This window comes from Schistocerca gregaria, chromosome 2 (genome assembly GCF_023897955.1).
Source record: "Schistocerca gregaria isolate iqSchGreg1 chromosome 2, iqSchGreg1.2, whole genome shotgun sequence".
Taxonomy (NCBI): Eukaryota; Metazoa; Arthropoda; class Insecta; order Orthoptera; family Acrididae; genus Schistocerca; species Schistocerca gregaria.
The window spans coordinates 508,020,747-508,043,095 of NC_064921.1; the positions used below are offsets into that span (position 1 = coordinate 508,020,747).

The 22,349-nt window shown below is 44.3% G+C and overlaps 1 protein-coding gene across 1 annotated transcript in view; it reads right to left on the reverse strand.

The window, feature by feature from the left end:
- Positions 1-22,349, reverse strand: part of LOC126329072 (uncharacterized) — a 535,869-nt gene that overhangs the window by 56,077 nt on the left and 457,443 nt on the right. Inside the window, exons 12-13 of the mRNA XM_049996104.1 lie at positions 17,325-17,454; positions 6,726-6,849 (exon numbers count right to left, since the gene is read on the reverse strand). Of these exons, the coding sequence (XP_049852061.1) occupies positions 6,726-6,849; positions 17,325-17,454 (254 nt within the window). The remainder of the gene's footprint in view (positions 1-6,725; positions 6,850-17,324; positions 17,455-22,349) is intronic.

A 22,349-nucleotide genomic window follows, 5' to 3' on the forward strand; every position in this document is an offset into this window, starting at 1 on the left:
ATCTCCTTCATCAGGGCAATTTCCAGCACCTCCCCCTCCCGGAAAATGAATTTCATCATGCCATATACTCTTCCTTCCAACTATAACCAGGCCTTGTTCCCCCTCCCCTCCCCAGGGCTTCCTTTTTCCTCTCCCCTCCTTCTCCCAGAGCGAATTTTTCTCTGTCTCCCCTGAGACCCTGCACCCCATCCTTGCCTCTTTCCCACCCACATCCCTCCCTACTTGGCCCTCTTCGGCGCCCTCCCGCTCATCTCCCCCCTCTCTCTCTTATTCCAGTCTCCCTGATCTCCTTACGCCTAGCAGCTCCTCCGTTTTGAAATCATCAGTGTGCCATGTCAGTGTTGTGTTTATTGCTGTTTCTTCTGTGCGTCGAGAGGTGTGATTTTAATTGTGTGCTGGCCTTGTACTTAGTGTTACTGTCAGTGATTGTTATGTGCTACACCATCCATCAATACTTTTATGCTCCGGTCATACTGTGCCTTGTGTTCTTTTAACTGTCCCAGTGCATGGTTTTTTGTGTGCGCTACTTTTTTGCCGTTTTTTATCTCCTTTTTACAGTCACCCCTTTTTTTCTATTGTCTTCCATGATGTTCCCCCTTTTTTATATCTATGTTCATCATGCTTCCTCCTTCTATTGTTTGTTCTATGTCTTCTATTGTTTGTTCTGTCTTTCGGCTGAAGAGCACTGCATATGCTACAGAAGTGAGTTTGTGACTTCGTCAACAAAACCAAACATTGTACACTGACGGTATCAACAAACTGGTCTCTCATTGGGAGAAATGTGTTCGTCACCAGAGTGATTTCGTTGAGAAATAAATATGTAGACATGACGAATAAAGATGCAGAGTGTCAGTACCGTCAGTTTTTTTTAAAAAATCTACATAAGAAATTCGAAGGCATTGCTTTTAGCACGATCTCTTATATATGTTAGCCCAGTCAACAAAGGCAAAGTAGGGAAAAAATTCATGTAGTCGCAATTATTTGTATAGTTGTAGGAGGTAGAGTCATAAACAACATACTAATAATCCTGACCAATTATCACTTTTTATGTTTTTATTGAATTACTCGAAAACCGAAGCTTATAGCGAAAATATTTCCTAGTCCAAAATTGAACTGCATTGAACTTCCTACAAAACATGTCCTATTCAATTTACTGTAGGACTTACAGTTTCCTCATTGCATGGAATGGAAGTAACGCAAATTATTAAAACTATTGTTTTAACTGTATAAAGTTAGTGTTTATTTTTAAATGAAGTGGGTAAAAACCAATATTAAATGTATGTCCAACATATAAGTGCAATACAGCCGTATTAAGGGATAAATTGTGTTCTGGGGAGTAACAGGGTGGAGGAGGAGGGGGGGATGTGTGCGGCAGAAGCTCGAGGGAAGGCTGGTCGCCGGATTGTGTTCCCTCTCCATAGGCCTACAAACTGAAGACGGAGCAGGTGATTCCCCATTCTGTGTACCCTACTACGTCCCAGTAAACTACTAAAGGGTGTTTCACAAAGTTACAACGACCCTCCACAGCGTGCCTCATGAGTCACTTGCGACACAGTGCTTATTTGCCACAAAACGCGTTAACGCTACATGGAATGCAGACAGGACTCACTAATAACACTAAGGCTAGAAACGCGCACGGACTAAATCTATGTAAATCTCTGCACACTGTCCTACAGCAGTTGTAGTGTTCTTGTGCGAAAAACCTGTTCCTCCATTACGAGCGCTGCTCGCTTTCCGATTTACAGACAGACTATTACCCCTCCCCCCCCCTCCTACCAGTATTTCATGCTCAGTTCTCTTACGCGAGAAAACAAAGCAACTGCATTGGGCACGTGGGTAAGCAGTGGAGTTGCAGATTATTAAATAAGTACTTATTTGCAGTTGTTAAGTGAGCATTTATGTAAAATACACTCCTGTAAACAATAACTGAGAAGTGTTTCTTGGAAGTGTGATGTTGTCAGTGACCTATGAAGTGTTGGTGGGAAAGAGATTGGATTGGTAAATGTGGCACCTTGCCGCTGTCTACCGTTGAAATCGTATTGTTAAGTCATGTAATCCGTTGGCGGGGTATTAATGAATCACCATAAAGCTACTGCACTTCACTCACCATTAATCGTGTGACTGGTAGAATGCATATATTTTTCAATTCAGAAATTACTGACACTTATAGTGTGGGATGTACTGTGTGGATCCACTTAACAAACATCCACAATGTATCTTCAAAGATGGGTGTGAATATGTCTGATGGAATCGGACTGATCATGTTCAAGTGTGGAGCGGTAATCTACTGTAATGTGCTGCTTGACTTATGATGAAATATCAGAAGTTCTGTAACACCTAAAGACCTTGTTCTGTTGCAGAGGGAGACAGTTTAAATCTCTGGGCTTCTTCAGATGTCGAGAGAGCTGAGGCAGGGGTGATGCATTGGATACTCCTCATGTTGCGAAAAATATTCTAGATACTGAGAGTGCAGACATTAAAGTCGACGTTGTCGAATACATATTGACAGCATGTTCCACTTCGGACAGGCTCTTCAGTGTGGCAGTCAGCTCCAGCTGTTAAGCCCACTTAAAAACTCCAAATAAGTAGTCATTTAAAACAATGGAAAATATATCTGTAATATACACATGTGCTCAGTGCAGTTATTTTGCCTGCTCATACAAGAGAATTGGAGACGAAATATTAGGGAAGTATAGTCTGTCTGTAAACTGAAAAGCGAGCAGCGTTCATGGTGGGGGGAAGTGGTCAGTCCCAGAGGAACACTACAGCTGTCGTACAGGATGAACGAGAATCAGTTTCCTCTCTAGCAATGTACAGAAATGTACAGAGGGTTACGTATTTCCTGCACACATGTATTTCTTGCGTTAGTGTTATTAGTAACTCATAAGTGAAATCAATGTAATGTCAACGCATTTTATGGGAAATAAACATTGTGTCGCCAGCGAGTCATAAGACACCCTGTGTAAGTTCGGTGTAGCTTTAAGAAACACACTGTAGTTGCTTCTTGGGACGAAGTGGTGTTGACAAAGTATGGAATCACCTGCTCCAGTCTTCAGGTCTTGTGTTACGCCGTCGCCAAGGTAGCCCCTGCAGGCCGGCAACACATCTAACATCACACAGGACTGAGGTTATCCATGCCCAAGGCGTAAGCAATGGTAAACATCGGCTGTTCTGGAAACAGACCTCCCGCACACTACTTCCTGCAGAGGGAGTTCGAGATGGCCTGCAGGTAGTATTACTACAGCAACATCTGACTGGCTGGCCAATACTGTTTACAGGCTAGAACTAGCACTGGACGTCAGTTCACGTCGAATACCGACCTCAAGGACGTCTCCACGGAAGATTACGTCTTCGTCATCCGAATAGGACTTGGCATTTAGTGTATGTGTGCTACCTCGGACTCTTGCGGGAAATTTAGTTGTTATCTTTTGTTGCCTCTAGTAGGAAATTCTTACTGGCTTTGTGATTGTGACTTTTCGTTGTTATTCAGTCATTTCCATGTAGACTCACGCAAATAAAAGTTGTGTTGTAAAAACTTGCAAAGCGTCAGTTACAACACAACCTTCCCCCGCGCTTCTACGACACACATCCCCTCCCCCCCCCCCCCATCCTATTAAGCACCTGGAACACAATTTATCCTTTAATAGGGCTCTATTGCACTTCCAAGTGATACACACATTTAATATTTGTTTTTACTCATTTCATTAAAAGATAAATATTAATTTTATGTATTGAAACAAGATTTTCAACGCTCTGCGGTTTTTCCATCTCCTGCAACATGAAAAAATTACTAGCCCTACAGAAAAATGAATAGGACCTTTTTTACGGGACAGTTTCGAAGTGGGAAACATTTAAAAAAAGTGACATTTGAACGGCCACCTCAACCACCACCGGAGCTACGATATTACCAAACCGGTGCAAAAACGTGACAGTGGCGTCAATCTCTTCCCCCGCCCTCTCCCCCACCCCCTCCCCCTCGAGCGTTTGAGACATGAGGTCAAAAATTAAAAAAATTGGTTTATCTTAAATGTGTTCATTTTGTAGCTCACTTCTTTCTGTAGAGTTTGATGTACATGACATATATATTCGAGTAAATGTAAGACATGTTATTTGGTCTTAAAAGTGTGCCAAGGCGCAGTGCCACGCCTCTTCACACAGCATTCTTCTGTCGCATGCCAATGTATTTCGCTCTGTGTATATTTTATAATGGACGCCATCAAACCTATATTCAAGACAGTGGAAATTAAAATGTTCTGTAATGCCTCTGCTGCTCCTGGTCGGACGGTATGTTATCCTACCCCCTACCTCCCCTCTTTAAAAAACTCACAATTAATATTGAGTGGGATTATTTGTAACCGGGAGGATAAGAAATCTTCAGAAAATCTGCACTCTTTGTTGCCTGTTAGCTAATAACTTTCTCTTTTGTGTGACATAAAATAAAATACAGGAAACATTAAACCAGTAAAGACAAGAGACAAGCAAAACACTACACATTCCTTCAATCCTTAGGTCCCAACATTTTTTTTCTTTCTACTCTCGCTACAGCTTTACACTGCGTGCTTTCCTTTGTGCGAAAGAATGTATTACCTCATCAAAGTTCGTCAGAAGTTATGCTAAATGAAAAATCAAAATGTCGTTGTCTAATACTGAAAAAGCTTTTATATGAATAGTACTCAATACCGGTGTGGTTCTCGATTTGATTACATTTATTTTTTCATTGTCTGCTGGATAAAACGAAGTACGCCTTTCTAATATTGCACAGTTGTAGCATACACCAAATAAGCGAGACTGTTTTTGCGCAAATGGTCATTTTTATCTACCACATTTACAGAAATAACACGACAGAATATAATTCATAAAGCATCAATACCAAATGCCTATTAGCCCTACTACAAGCGAAAAGTTTTGTCTTAGAAAATAGTTTCATATTTATTCGTACGACCCGGTTTCTCAAGCATGAGATCGAAAAGCAGTAGTACGAAATTTTTATATAAATTTGGAAACGTCATATTCTTCCATATAATTTGGTGATGTCTTCGTTTCCTCTCGTTCCTCGTTTTCGCAAAAAATCTTGTCATCGCTAATTCTGTAACTATTCTTGAAAGTGAAAAAACGTATTCCAGTTAACTTCACTAATTCGCGAATCACAGGTTCAGTTATCCAGTGTCTATCACTCCGGTTACGCGTTATTACGTGTTCGTAGAATGCGTTTCCCATGCTATTTCGAGAATAGAACTTAAGTGGCTGCTAACCGGGAACTGTACAACTGTCCCTTAGAAGTGCAGCGATCTAGCAAAATTTTCAGTCAAAATTTAATTTTCTTGGATACACTGACAAGATTGATATGTAACCTTTCTTACCTGTTATTCCTGTTAGTCGTTTATTTCCAGTCTGGCAATCTCAATCTATTGGTTACGCTAATAATTGCGACAAGGCTGATCATTCGCGCACCCAGTTAACCACATAAACAAACAGCGATTGACGTTGATTCGTTCGGGTTTATTCACGTCAGCTCGTACAGCCCCATACCCTTTTGTCTTCGGAAAAGTTTTTTATTTATTGTCGGGTATTCCCTGGCAGAGATATCACGCACACCATGCACAAATTCAAAAATCGCCTGATGATTCGTTCAGAAATCAGCTTATAATGTGTTCAAAAATGTTTAAAGACCAACTGGGATGCGTTTCAAAATCACATGAATAATCGTTAGCCCAACGTGCGCTGGATGATAAGCACTTTGTGAAACAAGATTTTTTTTCTTCACGAATATGAATTTGGCGCCCCTTGAAATTCTCGCCCGGGGAAGATACCCCGGTTTGCCCCCCCCCCCCCCCCGCCCCCTCATGCCCCCCTTCCTAGACCCAGGCCTGACATCAACGCTCAGAGTCCATTGGTCAGGATTGTCAGTTTGTTATTCATGGCACTCCTTCCTACTATTGCACACAAATTAGTGACTACACGAATTTTTCTCTCCAAAACAAACTTTTTTGCTCTGCGTTATGTTGGACTGATTCATTTTCGCTGCGTGAGCCCTAAGACATTGTGTGGCATATTCCCTCGCTCACTACCACCAAACTGTTAGTAGTCCGACATAAATTATGAACACAGCCTTTTTGTAGTAACTTTAATGTTGTTAAATTTTGTACTGGATTACGTTTCCGCTAGAGGCCGTAGTTTAAGAATTATTCCAGAAAAACGTACAAAAGCTACCTTCAAGCGCGTTTTTCTTGAATAACTCGAAAACTGTGGCCTTCAGCAAAAACATATCCCAGGACAAAACTTAACTTTGTTACATTTTCCACAAAAAGGCCCTGTCCATTTTTTTTAATTCTAGGATTAAAAGTTTGGGCGTAGCGAGGGAGAAAGTATGAAAATCCCATGCATGGTTTTTGTATGCGTTGCGGGTTACATAAAACCTATCGGTAGTGGTGGTTCAATCACCCTGTACATCCACTTTATTATAGAACCTTTGAAAACAGTGTAACGCCGAAACGCGTAAGATGTACCAAAGTCAATAAAAGCTGTGCCCCGACTTTGGTGTTGCTGTAGTGCAACTACATGACGGCGATATCTCAGAAAGCATTTATACAAAATATCTCTAGGACTGTGATCTCTTTGAACCGAGCGAGAGTGTACGGAAGGCATTACTCCAGTTAGTGACATTGTGCCGAACACGGATATGGTGCCGAAGACGTGGTGGTGACAGGAGAGTATCTCTCACTCACCGGCGGGCGCGCCTCGTGCGCCAAGAGGCGTGCGTCGTGCTGCGCAGCGCTCTGCACGTAGTCGGAGGCCGTGGTCCCGCCAGCCGCCGCCAGTTTGCGCTCACGCTGCAGCCGGCCGCACCTCCTGCAACACAGGCCGTCGCGTCGCTGCGGTCATCTCGTAGCCAGTGTTGTAAGTTCTTCAAATAACTCACAGGAATGTAGCAACGCAGCATTGTCCTCGCCTAACGCCGATACTTCGACAGGTGATCATAACTTCATTTTAGACGCACAAAACTAAAAGTCATGGCAACACATTTACCAGTCAGTTGTACACATCAAAAGTAACATTGGCAATTACTGCACAAACAGCTCTGTCCATGACCATGCAACAAGAGATAGACTCAACTTACATTTACCAAGAAAAAATAAACATAAAACTCAAAACAGCATTTTCTACCAAGGAATAAAACTGTACAATAAATTACCAAAAGAGATTAAAGAAATTTCAAAAATACACTTATTTAAGAAGGCAGCTAAAAAGTACCTGTTATGCAATACATTTTATACATTGAAGGATTACTTAGATAAAGCAGAGTAGGGGTTTGATAAAAAAATGTTATACAAACAAATAATAATAATAATGATGATTATAAAACATCCAATATTCCACATAACACCTTCACTTTATTATTTTTCTTCTTTTTTCCTTTCTAGAGACACTCTCCCCTCAAGCTATGCATAGCACAATACTAACACCTCTTCCTCTTTATGAGCTCAACATCTCACTCATTATGAAGGGATGCTGACTCAGTTTTTCAGGATAGCAAATGGGAACTTGCAGTACAGAAAATGGCCCAAGGATCACCTGTGTGTGTGTGTGTGTGTGTGTGTGTGTGTGTGTGTGTGTGTGTGTATGTAGTGAGTGAAGTGTTATGAAACAATGTGTGTATAGTGTGTGCAGTGACTGATAGTGAAATATGAGTGAATAGTGTGGCATTACATTATTTAATGAGTTATTTGTAAATAAATTATTGTATACCAGGAGTAAAATCTAATGATTGTCTCTAACTAGAAGTCTGTAAATATATGTGTATACGAATTAGCTTATTGTAAATTGATCTAAGATTGTAAATACTTTGACATGTCCTATATCCTTGTAAAAAGAGATCTACGGATGAATAAAACTACTACTACTACTACTACTACTACTAACTTAAAAGTCTCAGTGGGCAGGCCAACTGCAATCAGGAAACAGAAGCCGGCGTAATAAGAAGACAAATGTACACAATAAACAACTAGCACAACGACGCAGCCGGCCGAAGTGGCCGAGCGGTTCTAGGCGCTACAGTCTGAAACCGCACTACCGTTACGGTCGCAGGTTCGAATCCTGCCTCGGGCATGGACGTGCGTGATGTCCATAGGTTAGTTAGGTTTAAGTAGTTCTAAGTTCTAGGGGACTGATGACCTCAGAAGCTAAGTCGCATAGTGCTCAGAGCCATTTGAACCATTTTGAACAACGACGCAACAAAAATGACCAACGTCAGACGTTATCGATAGTGAAATAACAATATATAACCCAATACCGCTAATTCTGCCCCTCTGCTGTTTGACCTGGGCGAATAGAATTCCTAGCAAAATTTAAGTAACAAATTTCTCAACAACATTATCCTAATAACTAGTAGTGCACGCCAGAATCACTTTGTTGTTACATTCCATCAAATGACAGGTACCGAGCTAATTTTCTGCAATCGGTGAACTGCGCGACTTTTGTAAGCGAGTGTGTCGCTTCTGCTCTACGCGTCTGTCTCCCACGGGCCTGATGGTCTGACTGATATGTAACATGTGACCACTGCAGGGGATACGGTGAACATGCGCTTTACACAAATAGATAACTTTCCTTACACTCCATAATAGGGCTTTAGTCCTATACTCCATCCAATCAAAAATTCCAGCCACTCCTATGAAATGCGGAATCGATCGCCAAATTCTCGAGAAGCTGTTCCACCAGTACGAAACGAGGAGAGGAATATTTTGCTGTGATCCCAGTTAACTATATACGCCTTCAACAGCATCCTACTTACGTCACAATCAAGCATGCCTGACCTCCCATCTTTCACCCCACTGCAGGTGTGCCTCAGGGCTCTGTCCTTTCACCCCTTCCCTTTCCATGATTTACACTGCAGACATTCCCGAATCGCCATTCCTAACATACCTCCTGCAATATTCTGACGACACCCCCTACCTAGGCACTCACAACATCCTTTAAGTCTCCCATGCCTCCCTCCGACGCCACGTGAATCTTCTAGTCGAGTGGTGTAATATATGGAAACTTTTCTGTAAATCTACCGAAAATCCAAGCCACCATCTTTGGTCGAACCACTCGGCTTTTCTATCGTCCACATCCTTACCAACCAACACAAAGCCCGAAACCGAATAAAACTACTAAAACAGGCCGCAGCTGGGATCTACACTCATGCTCATAAATTAAGGATAATTGCAGAATGTGGTGCCACACAACGTGTCACTACACAAAACTGGCGCTAATAGCATAGGCACATAGGGAACACACACGACACAGATCTGTAAGTCCACGGTATTGGTGATAAGTTGAGAAAGCCGTCCTACACATGTGCTACAAAACGCCACTGTTTTCTGCGCATGTACCCGACATCAATATGCGATGTGTTCACCATGCAAACGTACACAGGCCACACAACGGGTTGGCATACTCTGGATTAGGTGGTCGAGCAGCTGGTGGGGTATAGCCTCCCATTCTTGCAGCAGTGCGAGTCGGAGTTCCTGAAATTTCGTACGGGTTTGAAGACGTGCAGCGATATGTCGAAAAAGAGCATCCCAGACGTGCTCGATGGGGTTTAGGTCTGGAGAACAGGCAGGCCACTCCATTCGACTGATATCTTTTGTTTCAAGGTACTCCTCCACGATGGCACATCTGTGGGGCCGTGCGTTATCATCCATCAGGAGGAAGGAGGGACCCTCTGCACCCCTGAAAAGGCGGACATACTGGTGCAAAATGACGTCCCGATACACCTGACGTTATAGTTCCTCTGTCAAAGACATGCAGGGGTGTACGTGCACCAATCATAATCCCACCCCACACCATCAAACTACGACCTCCATATAGGTCCCTTTCAAGGACATTAAGGGGTTGATATGTGGTTCCTGGTTCACGCCAAATGAAAGCCCGGCGAGAATCACTGTTCAGACTATACCTGGACTCGTCCGTGAACATAACCTGGGACCACTGTTCCAGTGACCATGTACTGTGTTCTTGACTCCGGGCTTTATGGCCTCTCCTGTGACAAGGGGTCAGTGGAATGCACCTTGCAGGTCTCCGGACGAATAAACCATGCTTGTTCAGTCGTCTGTAGACTGTGTGTCTGGAGAGAACTGTTCCAGTGGCTGCGGAAATGTCCCGCGCAAGGCTACCTGCAGTACTCTGTGGCCGTCTGCGGCCACTGATGGTGAGATATCGGTCTCCTTGTGGTGTTGTACACTGTGGACGTCCCGTACTTTAGCGCCTGGACACGTTTGCTGTCTGCTGGAATTGTTGCCATAACCGTGATATGACACTTTGTAGCACACGGAGGGCCCGTGCTATGATTTTCTGTGTTTGACCAGCCTCCAGTCGCCCTAGTATTCTACCCCTCATAACGTCATCAATATGTGTTCTTCGAGCCATTTTCAACACACAGTCACCATTAGCACGTCTGAAAACGTCTGCACACTTACTCGCTGCACCGTACTCTGACATGCACCAACACACCTCTGCGTATGTGGACTGCTGCCAGCGCCACCGTGCGACGACCGCAGGTCAAATGCACCGCATGGTCATACGTCGAGGTGCTTTAATCCCCAAAACCGCCCACCAGAGCGTTGTTTCACTATGTACCAGCATTATCCTTAATTTATGAGCATAAGTGTACATCCCTCTACCATTACCCTCACCTATAAGTCCCTCATCCGCCCCATCATAACCTACACCAACGTCGCCTGGATCTCTGCCTCGCCTAAGTTCTGAAAGTCCCCTGAAAACCTGGAAAGACATGCACTCCGCCTCGCCTTCAGCATCCTCCTATCTTCCCCAACTCACATCCTGTTCCAACTTATCCATCTTTCCACACTTTCTTCTCTTCCTAGAGCACGTTCGGACCCGACACACTGGTCACAAAACCCAGCTCCAGCACCCAATTTCCCGCCCACCAATCACCAATGCAGATACCCTGCAGCACCATTACATCCACCTTCCATGGACCTCCACGCCTCTTCCATCCTCTCTCTCCGGAATTTTAACCAACTCCGACTCCCCAACGATGAAATCTATCGCGATATATATATCTCTTTCCAGCTGTAATCACTACGCTTTACCTCACACCATCCCTTCATCCACTTTGCTTACTTCTAGTCGCTACCTGCAGTTCTACAGGGTCCCTTAGTCATACTCACCTTTGTACCTTCATCATGAAAATTTTTTCATGTGTCGCCCAGCTTCACCATTATACCATGGCATCACTAACATTCATCAGTGATTATATTTTAACTGCAATATAAAATAATCAAACGAGTTTTAAAAACCATCAATAATTTTCATGTATATGTATTTTACAGAATACTATTTGATTGTCACTCGTTTTCACGTAAAAATCGTCAGTATCGTCCACCTAAGTATTTTTTACAAAATCATCAGTTGTTGTCACCTTTTATATACAACGATCTTTAAACACAATTTATGCAACCTTCGGTTGAAGAGCGGTTTTTATCTGCTGTCAGCCCGTCCCCGTTGTAGGGAACTGAAATAACAGAAAGGAAAAAAATCGTGTTGCCAGCAGAGCTCAGTTAGTTGAACATACAATGACACAGCGACAAACTTGCTGTTTACGTGCACAGCTGAGGCAGCTGTCTCGATCACACCGGAGTCGAGACATCGCCCCACCAGTGACCTGATCGGCCGCTACACCGGAGAAGGACTTGACAAAGTCAGTAGGAACATCGGAAAGGATGACTGGCGCGCGAAACCGGATTTCGAAAACGATTGCAACACGGATTCAGTCAAAGAACACATGGAAATAGAGGTCTCTGCCACGACCTCCAGATACAAACGGAGTGACGCATTTACCGTCAGCAAGGCACTTCACACTGCTGCAGCAAGCGACGGAGGATTTACAAAACTGCCACGGATGAAGCAGGCGAAACAGAGAAGAAGTGTGCAAACACAGTCGACAGAGACAATAAATACCTTCGTCACATTGTAAGATGGTGACTCTGGTCCAGTTAGCAACGTAGCAGTGCTACAGCTACAGCAGTATTCACGACAACAAACACAACAGCAGCTGCCAGCAACACCAGCAGCGCCACCAGAAGATACCGTCTATCGTTCTCCTATATGCGGAAAACTGCCAGACCTTGTATAATTGGCTAAAACAGAATCTTCAACAACCTCTGCCAAACAAGCTGAGGGTGAAAGGTTGAAGCTATTCTGTACTTTTACCGTCGATTACGTAACACTGATGATCATTGCGGAAATGAATGGCATCCTCACTTCCCGCCACGAAACCGAAGATAATTAAAGAAGCTATAAGAGACGTTCTAATAGAAATGGGTCATGTCGAGGTGAAGGAAGCACTTAAATACATGGGCTTCACCACATCAGTCGTCGACTATCAAAGGTCTCCAGGGTCACAGAAGCAAACTCCCTTACACTAAGACCGAAAGGAAAATCTTCGCCGCGCGGGATTAGCCGAGCGGTCTCAGGCGGTGCAGTCATGGACTGTGCGGCTGCTCCCGGCGGAGGTTCGAGTCCTCCCTTGGGCATCGGTGTGTGTGTTTGTCCTCAGGATACTTTAGGGTAAGTAGTGTGTAAGCTTAGCGACTGATGACCTTAGCATTTAAATCCCATAAGATTTCAAACGTATTTCAACATTTTGAAAATCTTCGACGTGGGGTGACTCTGCGCATTCACTGTCGGCGTGGAGGAGTTACAGCATGCGCAGCACCATCGTAGTGCTTCGGGTGCCAGGGAACCTACCATGTAGCCCGGCACTCCGTTGCTTGATTGGTTGGTTGATCGAGAGAGGCGGCCAAACAGCGAGGTCATCGGTCCCATCGGATTAGGGAAGGAAGTTGGCCGTGCCTTTTCAAAGGGACCATCTCGGAATTTTTCTGAAGCAGTTGAGGGAAATCACGGAAAACCTAAATCAGGATGTCCGGACGCTGGTTTGAAACGTCATCCTTCAGCGTGTGAGTCCAGTGTGCTAACCATTTTGCCACCTCGCTCGGAGCAAACACTCCGCCATGCCACCGAAGTGCGTGAAATGTAGCGGCGACTACGACAGTCGGGTATGACCACAGTCAGAGGAAACTGCCACCAAGTACTGCAACTGCGGCGCCACGCGGCACAACTAGCTGCATAGACTACATCGCGTACAAAAACACACGCCAGAGGGGCCTCGATCCGATGACCTTGCAGGCCCGCGAACAGGCACGGCAAGCATCTACTCCGCAGCCCAGCCTCCAGCGGGAATTACAACCGGATCGTTCACCTCTCCTGGAAGTTCAAGCCGTCATAAAGGTGAAGGGCGGACATGCCCCATATTAATGTTCACTAATAGGTGTCCAGATGCTTTTGAACGGACAGTGTATGGTGTTCTAACTACACAATTTATATCTGGTTGCCTCAGTAACAGGCCAGTCCTGTAGAAAATGCTACCTGCATAAATACAAAATTGTCACTCACTCGATTTAATATTTGTAAAAGCGCAATACGCTTGTGCTCTGTCTCCCTCTATACTCATTGGAGAGAGCAGACTTCAAAGTTGGCTAACTCAGGTGACAAACTTTCATGCTGACAAACTTTAAAAATCAGAAGATTCTGTCTAAGGCGACTTGGCGAGGGCATTTAGAGCACGCTCCCCTTATATCTATCTCAGAAAAGCCCAACTGTCTTGTCCACGTCATTTATGGACAGAATAAACAAACCACATTCTGTAAATAGCCTTCACGGGTGTGCCACCGGATGACGTCGTGCAAATCCAACAATATTTCTTCGGAGCAACTGTCCGACATCATCAGGTGGTTGAACCTCGCTGGAGCCTAGGTACGACTGACAAGATCTGCATGTCGACGCCGCTGTGTATGGAGCACGCGCGTGAAGATTGCGCAGGCGCGTGAACCACTCATGCGCAAAAAATTGCAGATACACGGCGCCAACATCAAACGCCCTCTGTCGGAAGTCGCAGAGCGGTCGTTCTGCGCGTGCGCTGATGCTGTGTTTACTAACATGCTGTCGAAGCTATGACGGGTCTATTATCGAAAGCTCTTTGCTTTCTCGTCGTGATTTAACAGTAGCCAATGCAGGGTTCCAGGCTGCACTCAATTGAAATCCCGCATCCCTGTTGATAAGGTTATCAGCTGTACGTATATGTATTGCCTCCTTAATGACGCAATCCCAGAAAGAGGATGCTGGGGATAAAACTTCCGTCTTTTCATAAATCATGAGGTGTCCTGTGTTCAGACAGTGTTCTGCAGTTGCCGACTTCTCCGGTTGGCGTAGGCGTGTATGACGCTGATGTTCATCGCAACGGTCTTGTACTGTGCGACATGTCTGACCTATATATGCCGCCCCACATTGACAAGGAATCCTGTACACACCACGTTTCCTCAGACCGAGGTCATCCTTAACCGAACCTAACAGGTTCTTCAGTTTTGCAGCTCGTCAGAAAACACACTTGATGTCATATTTTTCGAGGACTCTTCAGATTCTTGACGACATGGCACCAAAGTACGGCAAGAAGGCCAAGGTGGTGGGTGTCTTCGTATCTTCATTCTGCTCCATAGATTGAACTCGCTTGGGCCTGAATGCATTACGTATTTCTCTCTCAGAATAACCGTTTTGACGAAAGACCGTCCTCAAATGTTGCATCTCACTCGGCAGGCTTTCAGAGTCAGATACCACACGCGCTCTATGAACTAGCGTACGTAATGCACTACCGCATTGTGCTGGATGATGGCAGCTTGTGGCCTGCAAATATAGATCTGTATGCGTTGGCTTGCGTTATACGCTGTGTCCCACGGTTCCATCTGCTTTCCTTCGTAACAAAGCATCAAGAAAAGGTAGAGTGCCTTCTTTTTCCACTTCCATAGTGAAGTTAATATTTGGATGGAGCGAATTTAGATGTTGAAGAAACGTAGGTAGAGTATCCAGTCCATGTGGCCACACCACAAACGTATTGTCAACATACCGCAGAAAACAAGAGGGTTTGAGAGTGGCTGACTGTAGTGCTTTATCTTCAAAGTCCTCCATAAAATAATTGTCCACTACAGGAGAAAGAGGGCTCCCCATGGCGACACCGTCCACTTATTCAAAATATTGATCTTGAAATAATTAGTATGTTGAAGTAAGCACATGTTTAAATAGTGCCACTATGTCCTCCTCAAACTTGTTACTAATGAGCTCTAAAGAGTCCTGCAAGGGCGCCTTCGTAAATAAAGACACAACATCGAAACTTACTAAGAGATCCGATGACTGCAGTCTAAGAGTTTTCAAGCGACTTATGAAATCCTCAGAGTTGCGAATATGATGGTCGCACTTGCCTACGAGAGGTCCCAATAGTGAAGTCAGATATTTGGCAACAAAATAAGTAGGTGCTCCAATATTGCTCACGATAGGGCGCAGAGTCACCCTATTCTTATGGATCTTGGGTAGGTCATAGAGTCTAGGAGGAACTGCAGTTTGTTGACGTAAACCCTTAGCAACTTGCACTGAGATCGAGCTCTTCCTGATGAGTTCCAGTCTTCCTCTGGATCCTACCCGTCGGATCACTTTTTAATTTACTGTATGCAGGATCGTCGAGCAGTTTGTGCATCTTGCTGTTATATTCTGTACGTGAGAGGGGAACAGTAGCGTTTCCTTTGTCAGCAGGTAAGATGACGATGTTTTGGTCTCTTCTCAGATCTTGTAGTGCAGTTCTTTCAGCTGCGGTAATGTTAAAGCTGGTCTTCTTAGGTGGCACCCGAGTCAGGATGCGGCAGGAATCACGCCTAATCTCTTCGGCAGCTTCCTTAGGAAGTTTCAAAACAGCCTGTTCTATTCCACTAATCAGGTCTCGGATAGGAATGGTCCCAGGTGTAGCAGCAAAATTCAGACCTTTCTCTAGCACCGAAACCGCAGCGTCGTCCAGCGTCTTTTCGGTGAGATTAAACACGGTGCGTCTTCTTGGCATGTTTTCTTGCATTCGGGCTTCGAGTCGATCGAATTTTGCCATTTGACGAACCTTGGCTTGCTGTTCAGTCCAATCAGGTTGCGTCCAAGTGGCGCTATCTACCCAGTTCCAGGATACCGCTGAAAGGTTCGCTGAGATTTTCAGATGGAGTGATAGTATCGTCTGGACACCAAGCACAATTCCTGACGTGTATAGCGTACCCTTTCTCTCACAAGTGCTGCACTCGCCCGTCGTTTGATTCTAACGGCAGCCTCAGAATTTATATGGTGCTTAAATTTTGCAAACGCAGGGATGGTTTGCTTGTCACGGCATCTCAGTAAAAACGCGAAGGTGCTTAGCAGTCTGCCTCTCTTCAGACGTAACTTGTCAAATTCACATACGTTTCCTGCCATCTCCTCTCCGTAGAGGTGCCAGTGTTCTGACCTCGGTCTGACGAAACGTGGTGTGTACCGGTTTCCTTGTCAGTGTGGAGCGGCATATATAGGTCAGACATGTCGCACAGTAGAACAACGTTGCAATGAACATCAGCGTCATACACGCCTACGCCAACCGGAGAAGTCGGCAATTGCAGAACACTGAACACAGGACACCTCATGATTTATGAAAAGACGGAAGTTTTATCCCCAGCATCCTCTTTCTGGGATTTCGTCATTAAGGAGGCAATACATACATGTACAGATGATAACCTTATCAACAGGGATGCGGGATTTCAATTGAGTACAGCCTGGAACCCTGCATTGGCTGCTGTTAAATCACGACGGAAAGGAAAGAGCTTTCGATAATAGACCCGTCATAGCTTCGGCAGCATGTTAGTAAACACAGCATCAGCGCAAGCGCAGAACGACTGCTCTACGACTCCTGGCAGAGGGCGTTTGAGTTTGGCGCCGTCTATCTGCAAATTTTTGCGCATGCGTGGTTCCCGCGCCTGCGCTATCTTCACGCGCGTGCTCTACATACAGCGGCGTCAACATGCGGATCTTGTCAGTCGTACCTAGCCACCAGCGAGGTTCAACCACCTGATGATGTCGGATAGTTGCTCCGAAGAAATATTGTGGAATTTGCACGACGTCATCCGGTGGCACACCCGTGAAGACTATTTACAACATATCCGCCGGGAAAGCCTGAAGAGTCACAAACCTCATTCTGTTCAATAAGAATCCCCTTTTCAAATTTAAATGGGTGGACACTCCTCGCTTGGTGCGGCGCTGCCTGGTCAGAAAGGTTGAATTGCTGCAGCGTACATCAGCACCAATAGCTGCTTTCAGATTAACATGCAAACCTACAGTGCACGATGACAGGCAGGTACAGTCTGCTTCCAATGTTAGTGTGTACTGAGTGCGATAGCAACTGAAGTGAGCTCTGTGTCCAATGGTGCACTGACCTGTACCTCCAGTAGAGGGTGGCGACGGCGGCGGACAGCAGCAGGGCGCTGCCCGCCACGACGGCCATCACGCAGACGGCGCCGCAGCTGGCGCGGCTGCCGGTCGCAGACACCAGCGCCACCGGGGACTCTGCAACCACACAACGCTCCCGTCACAGCGTGCAGGCCATCCGAGTGCGAGCAGAAACAGCACACCAATCTAACACGTTCATAGGGGAAAAAGGAGCTGGGCAAAATGATGCGATACTAAAGTAAAATCGTTTAGCATGATTGTATGGGAGTCCCCAGAGGGCAGGGTCAGCCAACTGAATTGGAAAGGTGTTTTCTGTCCTTAGGCACCTTTCGTTCGTGAAGTGTGAAGTGTAGGTGATGTTAATGTGCGTGTGCGTGTAATGCGGTGTCAATCATTTGCTGGAAGATAATAAGAGGTCATAAGATAATAAGAACAGCAGCGATAGGGTAGCAAATTTAACGCTGCGGTCACAGTGGCTGTTGCCGAACGTTACCTGATAACATCGGCCGACAGCTTGCTCACTGTGCGTCCGATCTCATTCGTCAGTTTTTGATGGGATCGAGGTGGATGGGTTAGGTCGGAATCTATTTTATGTATGAAATAGGTTATATTTTAACCTCCAAGAACGGGAGGGAATCCACGACGCCTCTGTGCTTGGAGACGAGTGCTGCAATGCGGCTTTAGCTATTATGAGAGGCATGTAAATGAGCTGCATCTGTACCGGAACGAACGTGGCGAGTACCGTACACTGTCCTCAGTTACTGAAATTACCAGTCAACTTTTACGAATATACGAGATTCGGAAAAACACCACGCCACAAAAGTTTAAAATGTTTAAACGTTGTGGCGTCACTTTCCTTCTCTCACCAGCGATTACCTTCAGAAGGGATCACCACCTTAGAAACTAACAGGCAGTAATTGATGTTTTTGTTATTTACTAATGATCTCTCCAAAACACATTGTTCAGAGTGTGATTTTTTATGCTACAGTGGCGGAATGTGCGACTTTGGTCTGTAAAGTTTTTACCAATGAGGTTATGAGCACATAATGCTTAATTGGTAAAAGTACGTGTTTCTATTATATGACGCAAAGATAAAATTTGTACGTAAGTATTATCTAATTAATGAAAGGTAAATTTGTGGTTTCACAGCAGCTCAGTTAATGCTAAAAATGGTAAAAATTAATGCACTACCGGGTGGATATTCAGGTGGATTTGAGAAAGGAAGTAACAATATTCCTAGTGGCAGTATTATTTCAGATTGAGTGTTACTTTTAACAAAGAAAATCAATATTAAAGCGTCAAAATTCGGTTTACAAAAAATAAAAAATTTCGTAGAACAGGCATTTGAGGTACAAGAGTGAAAATATTAGATTTTAAATTAATATTTACAGCATCGTAAGAACATGTAACATATCACATAAAAATTTTGAAACTGTACTTTTCAGAATGTGGTATAGGCCTAATTATTAGAGAGATGTAATCCATACATGTCAAACATCAAAGTGTCACCTCTTGTTTTACTTGAATCAGAACTGCATCTTTATTGTGAGAACTGGATTTCGTAATAGATTTAGAATCACACCGCTACAAGTAAGGGCTTACTCGAAATCTGTTGAATGACTGTCATTCAGTATACGTGTGAACGAGAAAGTTTAGTGTCAGATACTCATAACACTGAAGCACTGAAAAGTCGAAACACATACGTACACCATATTTGCAAACCACTTAACGTAACAGAACTTCTTCCTACTGCCACAAAAACAACGCCAGTAGGCAGTAATAATAATTTGTAAACAGCTGGTGTCCATCTACCAAAACCCAAAAGGATCCACTACAGTAACTTCAAGCAGAAGATAAGCCATCCTTGTTACCTGAAAAAATTATTTTTCCAGTCTATAATCCCACATCTATAAAAGATTTCCTGTCCCGTAGAGACCGTGGCGAGTACTCTACACTCTATCCTCAGTTAGCGAAATAATCAGACACGTTTTACGAAAATATGAGATGACGCCAGAAACGTTCTGTTACATAGTCGAGATAATTCGTGGTGACCTTGAAATGTAAGTTATAAACACTCTGTTTCGCTGTATTTATTTAAAGTTGTGCCGACAGTGCAATTAAACATCAGAGACTGTCGTTTACCACACAAGTGAAAGACAAACAAAGTGTAGCATAAGGTACTCTGAAAACCTAATGCACTTAAAAGTGGAAAAACATACCGTACACCACATTTGCAAACCACTTCATATTAATAGTATCAGTACCTACTGGCGTAAAATGCCAGTAAACAGTAATAATAATTTGCAGACAACTAATGACAACGTCCTACTAAAAAGACCCAGTAAAGTAGCTATAAGCATATAAGATAAGCCACCCTCTTCACTGGAACAAACTAATTTTTGAGGTTATAATCTATACGTAAAATTTCCAATAAAGATTTTGCCTGTTTGAGGTCTCGAATAAACCTGCGATTTCAGTCAGTAGACTCCAAACTATATCCCGATTATGATATTTTGATCCTCAGGATGCCACAAACTCACTCTTTTCTTCGACGAAACTTATCAGTTTCTCACGCTCCATATTTTGTGTGCGAGAACGTCGGTCGATTTGACCGACGAAACCAAACTGATTTGAATTCCACCGATTGTTATCCGAAGTCTGTGCGTTCGGGAGACAGGATCGGCTATAGTGTGACCGCACACGTAGTAGCGTACTGATTTGACAAGATCGGCCGTCTCCGGCGGATGTCGGTCGTCGGTGGAATCAACCGATATCGGAGCCACTGTGACCGCAGCCTAACGGACCACCATCAACAGTGTCGCATGCCATCACCTCATGAGACACTGCAACTTAACCCAGGACAATGACGCAAAGACTGGCGATCATGGAGTTTACGCCGCCGTTCCTCCTCACCACTAAGCCAAAAAGGCAATGTCAACAGAAGCCGCGTGGCCCGACAGTGGTTAACTTCAGTGATCTGACGCGAATTGGTGTATCCTTCTCGACACGGACACTGACAATGGTGTGGTAAACACTGTGTCCAAGGCCAATTCAGCAAACGCAGCGGATTACGGTATGTTGATAATTTTTGCTTGTAGGCCGTCTAATTACGACCAAGACACAACATGTAGAACAAAATCCACGGAATTTGCCGCTGAACACGCCTTGCAAGGAATGAAGGCGAAATGCGTATGGCACGAAAATTGTGTTTCATTCAGTCGTAATTAGACGATCCAAAAGTAAAAAAAAAAAAAAAAAAAAAAAAAAAAAAAAAAAAAAAAAAAAAAAAAGAAATCGACGTACCGTAATACTACACTCAACTGAAGACGGCAGGACTACAAAATTTGAAGATGTAAGTCCAGTGGATACACGTTTATCTGGATAAGGTGGGATTGTACGTCATCAAGATAATCGAAAATTCGGATAAACTGGAATTTCATGAAAAGTAATTAGAATAACTCGAGTTAAACGCCATGAAGACAAACGCGTTAGTTATACGCAAATTACTCGCTATTTTGGCAGGTATTTTGATCATATATTGAAAGAAAACTGTGAGTTTTCTACACTTAAATAATCAGTAGGTTTCTTTTGAGATAGCTTATTGCACCATTTCTGTGCAGTACAGACAAACCGGCATCTACATCTACATCTACATTTATACTTCGCAAGCCACCCATCGGTGTGTAGCGGAGGGCACTTTACGTGCCACTGTCATTACCTCCCTTTCCTGTTCCAGTCGCGTATGGTTCGCGGGAAGAACGACTGACGGAAAGCCTCCGTGCGCGCTCGAATCTCTCTAATTTTACATTCGTGATCTCCTCGGGAGGTATAAGTAGGGGGAAGCAATATATTCGATACCTCATCCAGAAACGCACCCTCTCGAAACCTGGACAGCAAGCTACACCGCGATGCAGAGCGCCTCTCTTGCAGAGTCTGCCACTTGAGTTTGCTAAACATCTCCGTAACGCTATCACGCTTACTAAATAACCCTGTGACGAAACGCGACGCTCTTCTTTGGTACTTCTCTATCTCCTCTCTCAACCCGACCTGGTACGGATCCCACACTGATGAGCAATACTCAAGTATAGGTCGAACGAGTGTTTTGTAAGCCACCTCCTTTGTTGATGAACTACATTTTCTGAGGACTCTCCCAATGAGTCTCAACCTGGCATCCTCCTTACCAACAATTAATTTTATATGATCATTCCACTTCAAATCGTTCCGCACGCATACTTCCAGATATTTTACAGAAGTAACTGCTACCAGTGTTTGTTCCGCTATCATATAATCATACAATAAAGGATCCTTCTTTCTATGTATTCGTAATGCATTACATTTGTCTGTGTTAAGCATTTCACAAACAGGCATTTCACAAGCATTATTTCGACCAAAGTTTTTACCACCTCGTTGCCTCTGTACGTTTCATAACGTCTTCATATAGAAATAAAACTTCGTCAACTAATCCACAATCACTGTGGTTATTGTACACTGAAGTGATAAATTCGTCTACATCTGCATCTACATAGAGAATCCGAAGCCGTCGTACGGTGGGTCCTCGTACCGTAGGGTCGGAGGGCCTCGATCACAACGTCCGCATGTTGTTCGAACGGTAGTCCGAAGACTTTCGTTTTGAGACCAGTATGGCCAACGGTGACAGGTCCTACGATGCCTTCAGAGGGACAGAAGCATAGACCACGGTGGGCCTTTCGTATAATTTTGTCACATGCCGCGTCGTCAAGTATTTTCACATAGACGGTACTACTGACTATGGACAGATGGATTACTATGATATCGTTCGGCAGTATCTTCGCTTCGTAGCGCAGGAATCATTCAACATCGAGCGCCTGGGGGCGGGCGAAATCGGGGCAAAATGTGAATCGCAGAATCGTTTTACGGTAGTTGCACTCTGTGATGTGATGTTTTGAACGGCGACACGCGGTTACGACCGCAGTAAACGCAAACACCGGCTAGCTGCGCCTCGCTGCGGAAGACAAGACACGTATCCGCAATGT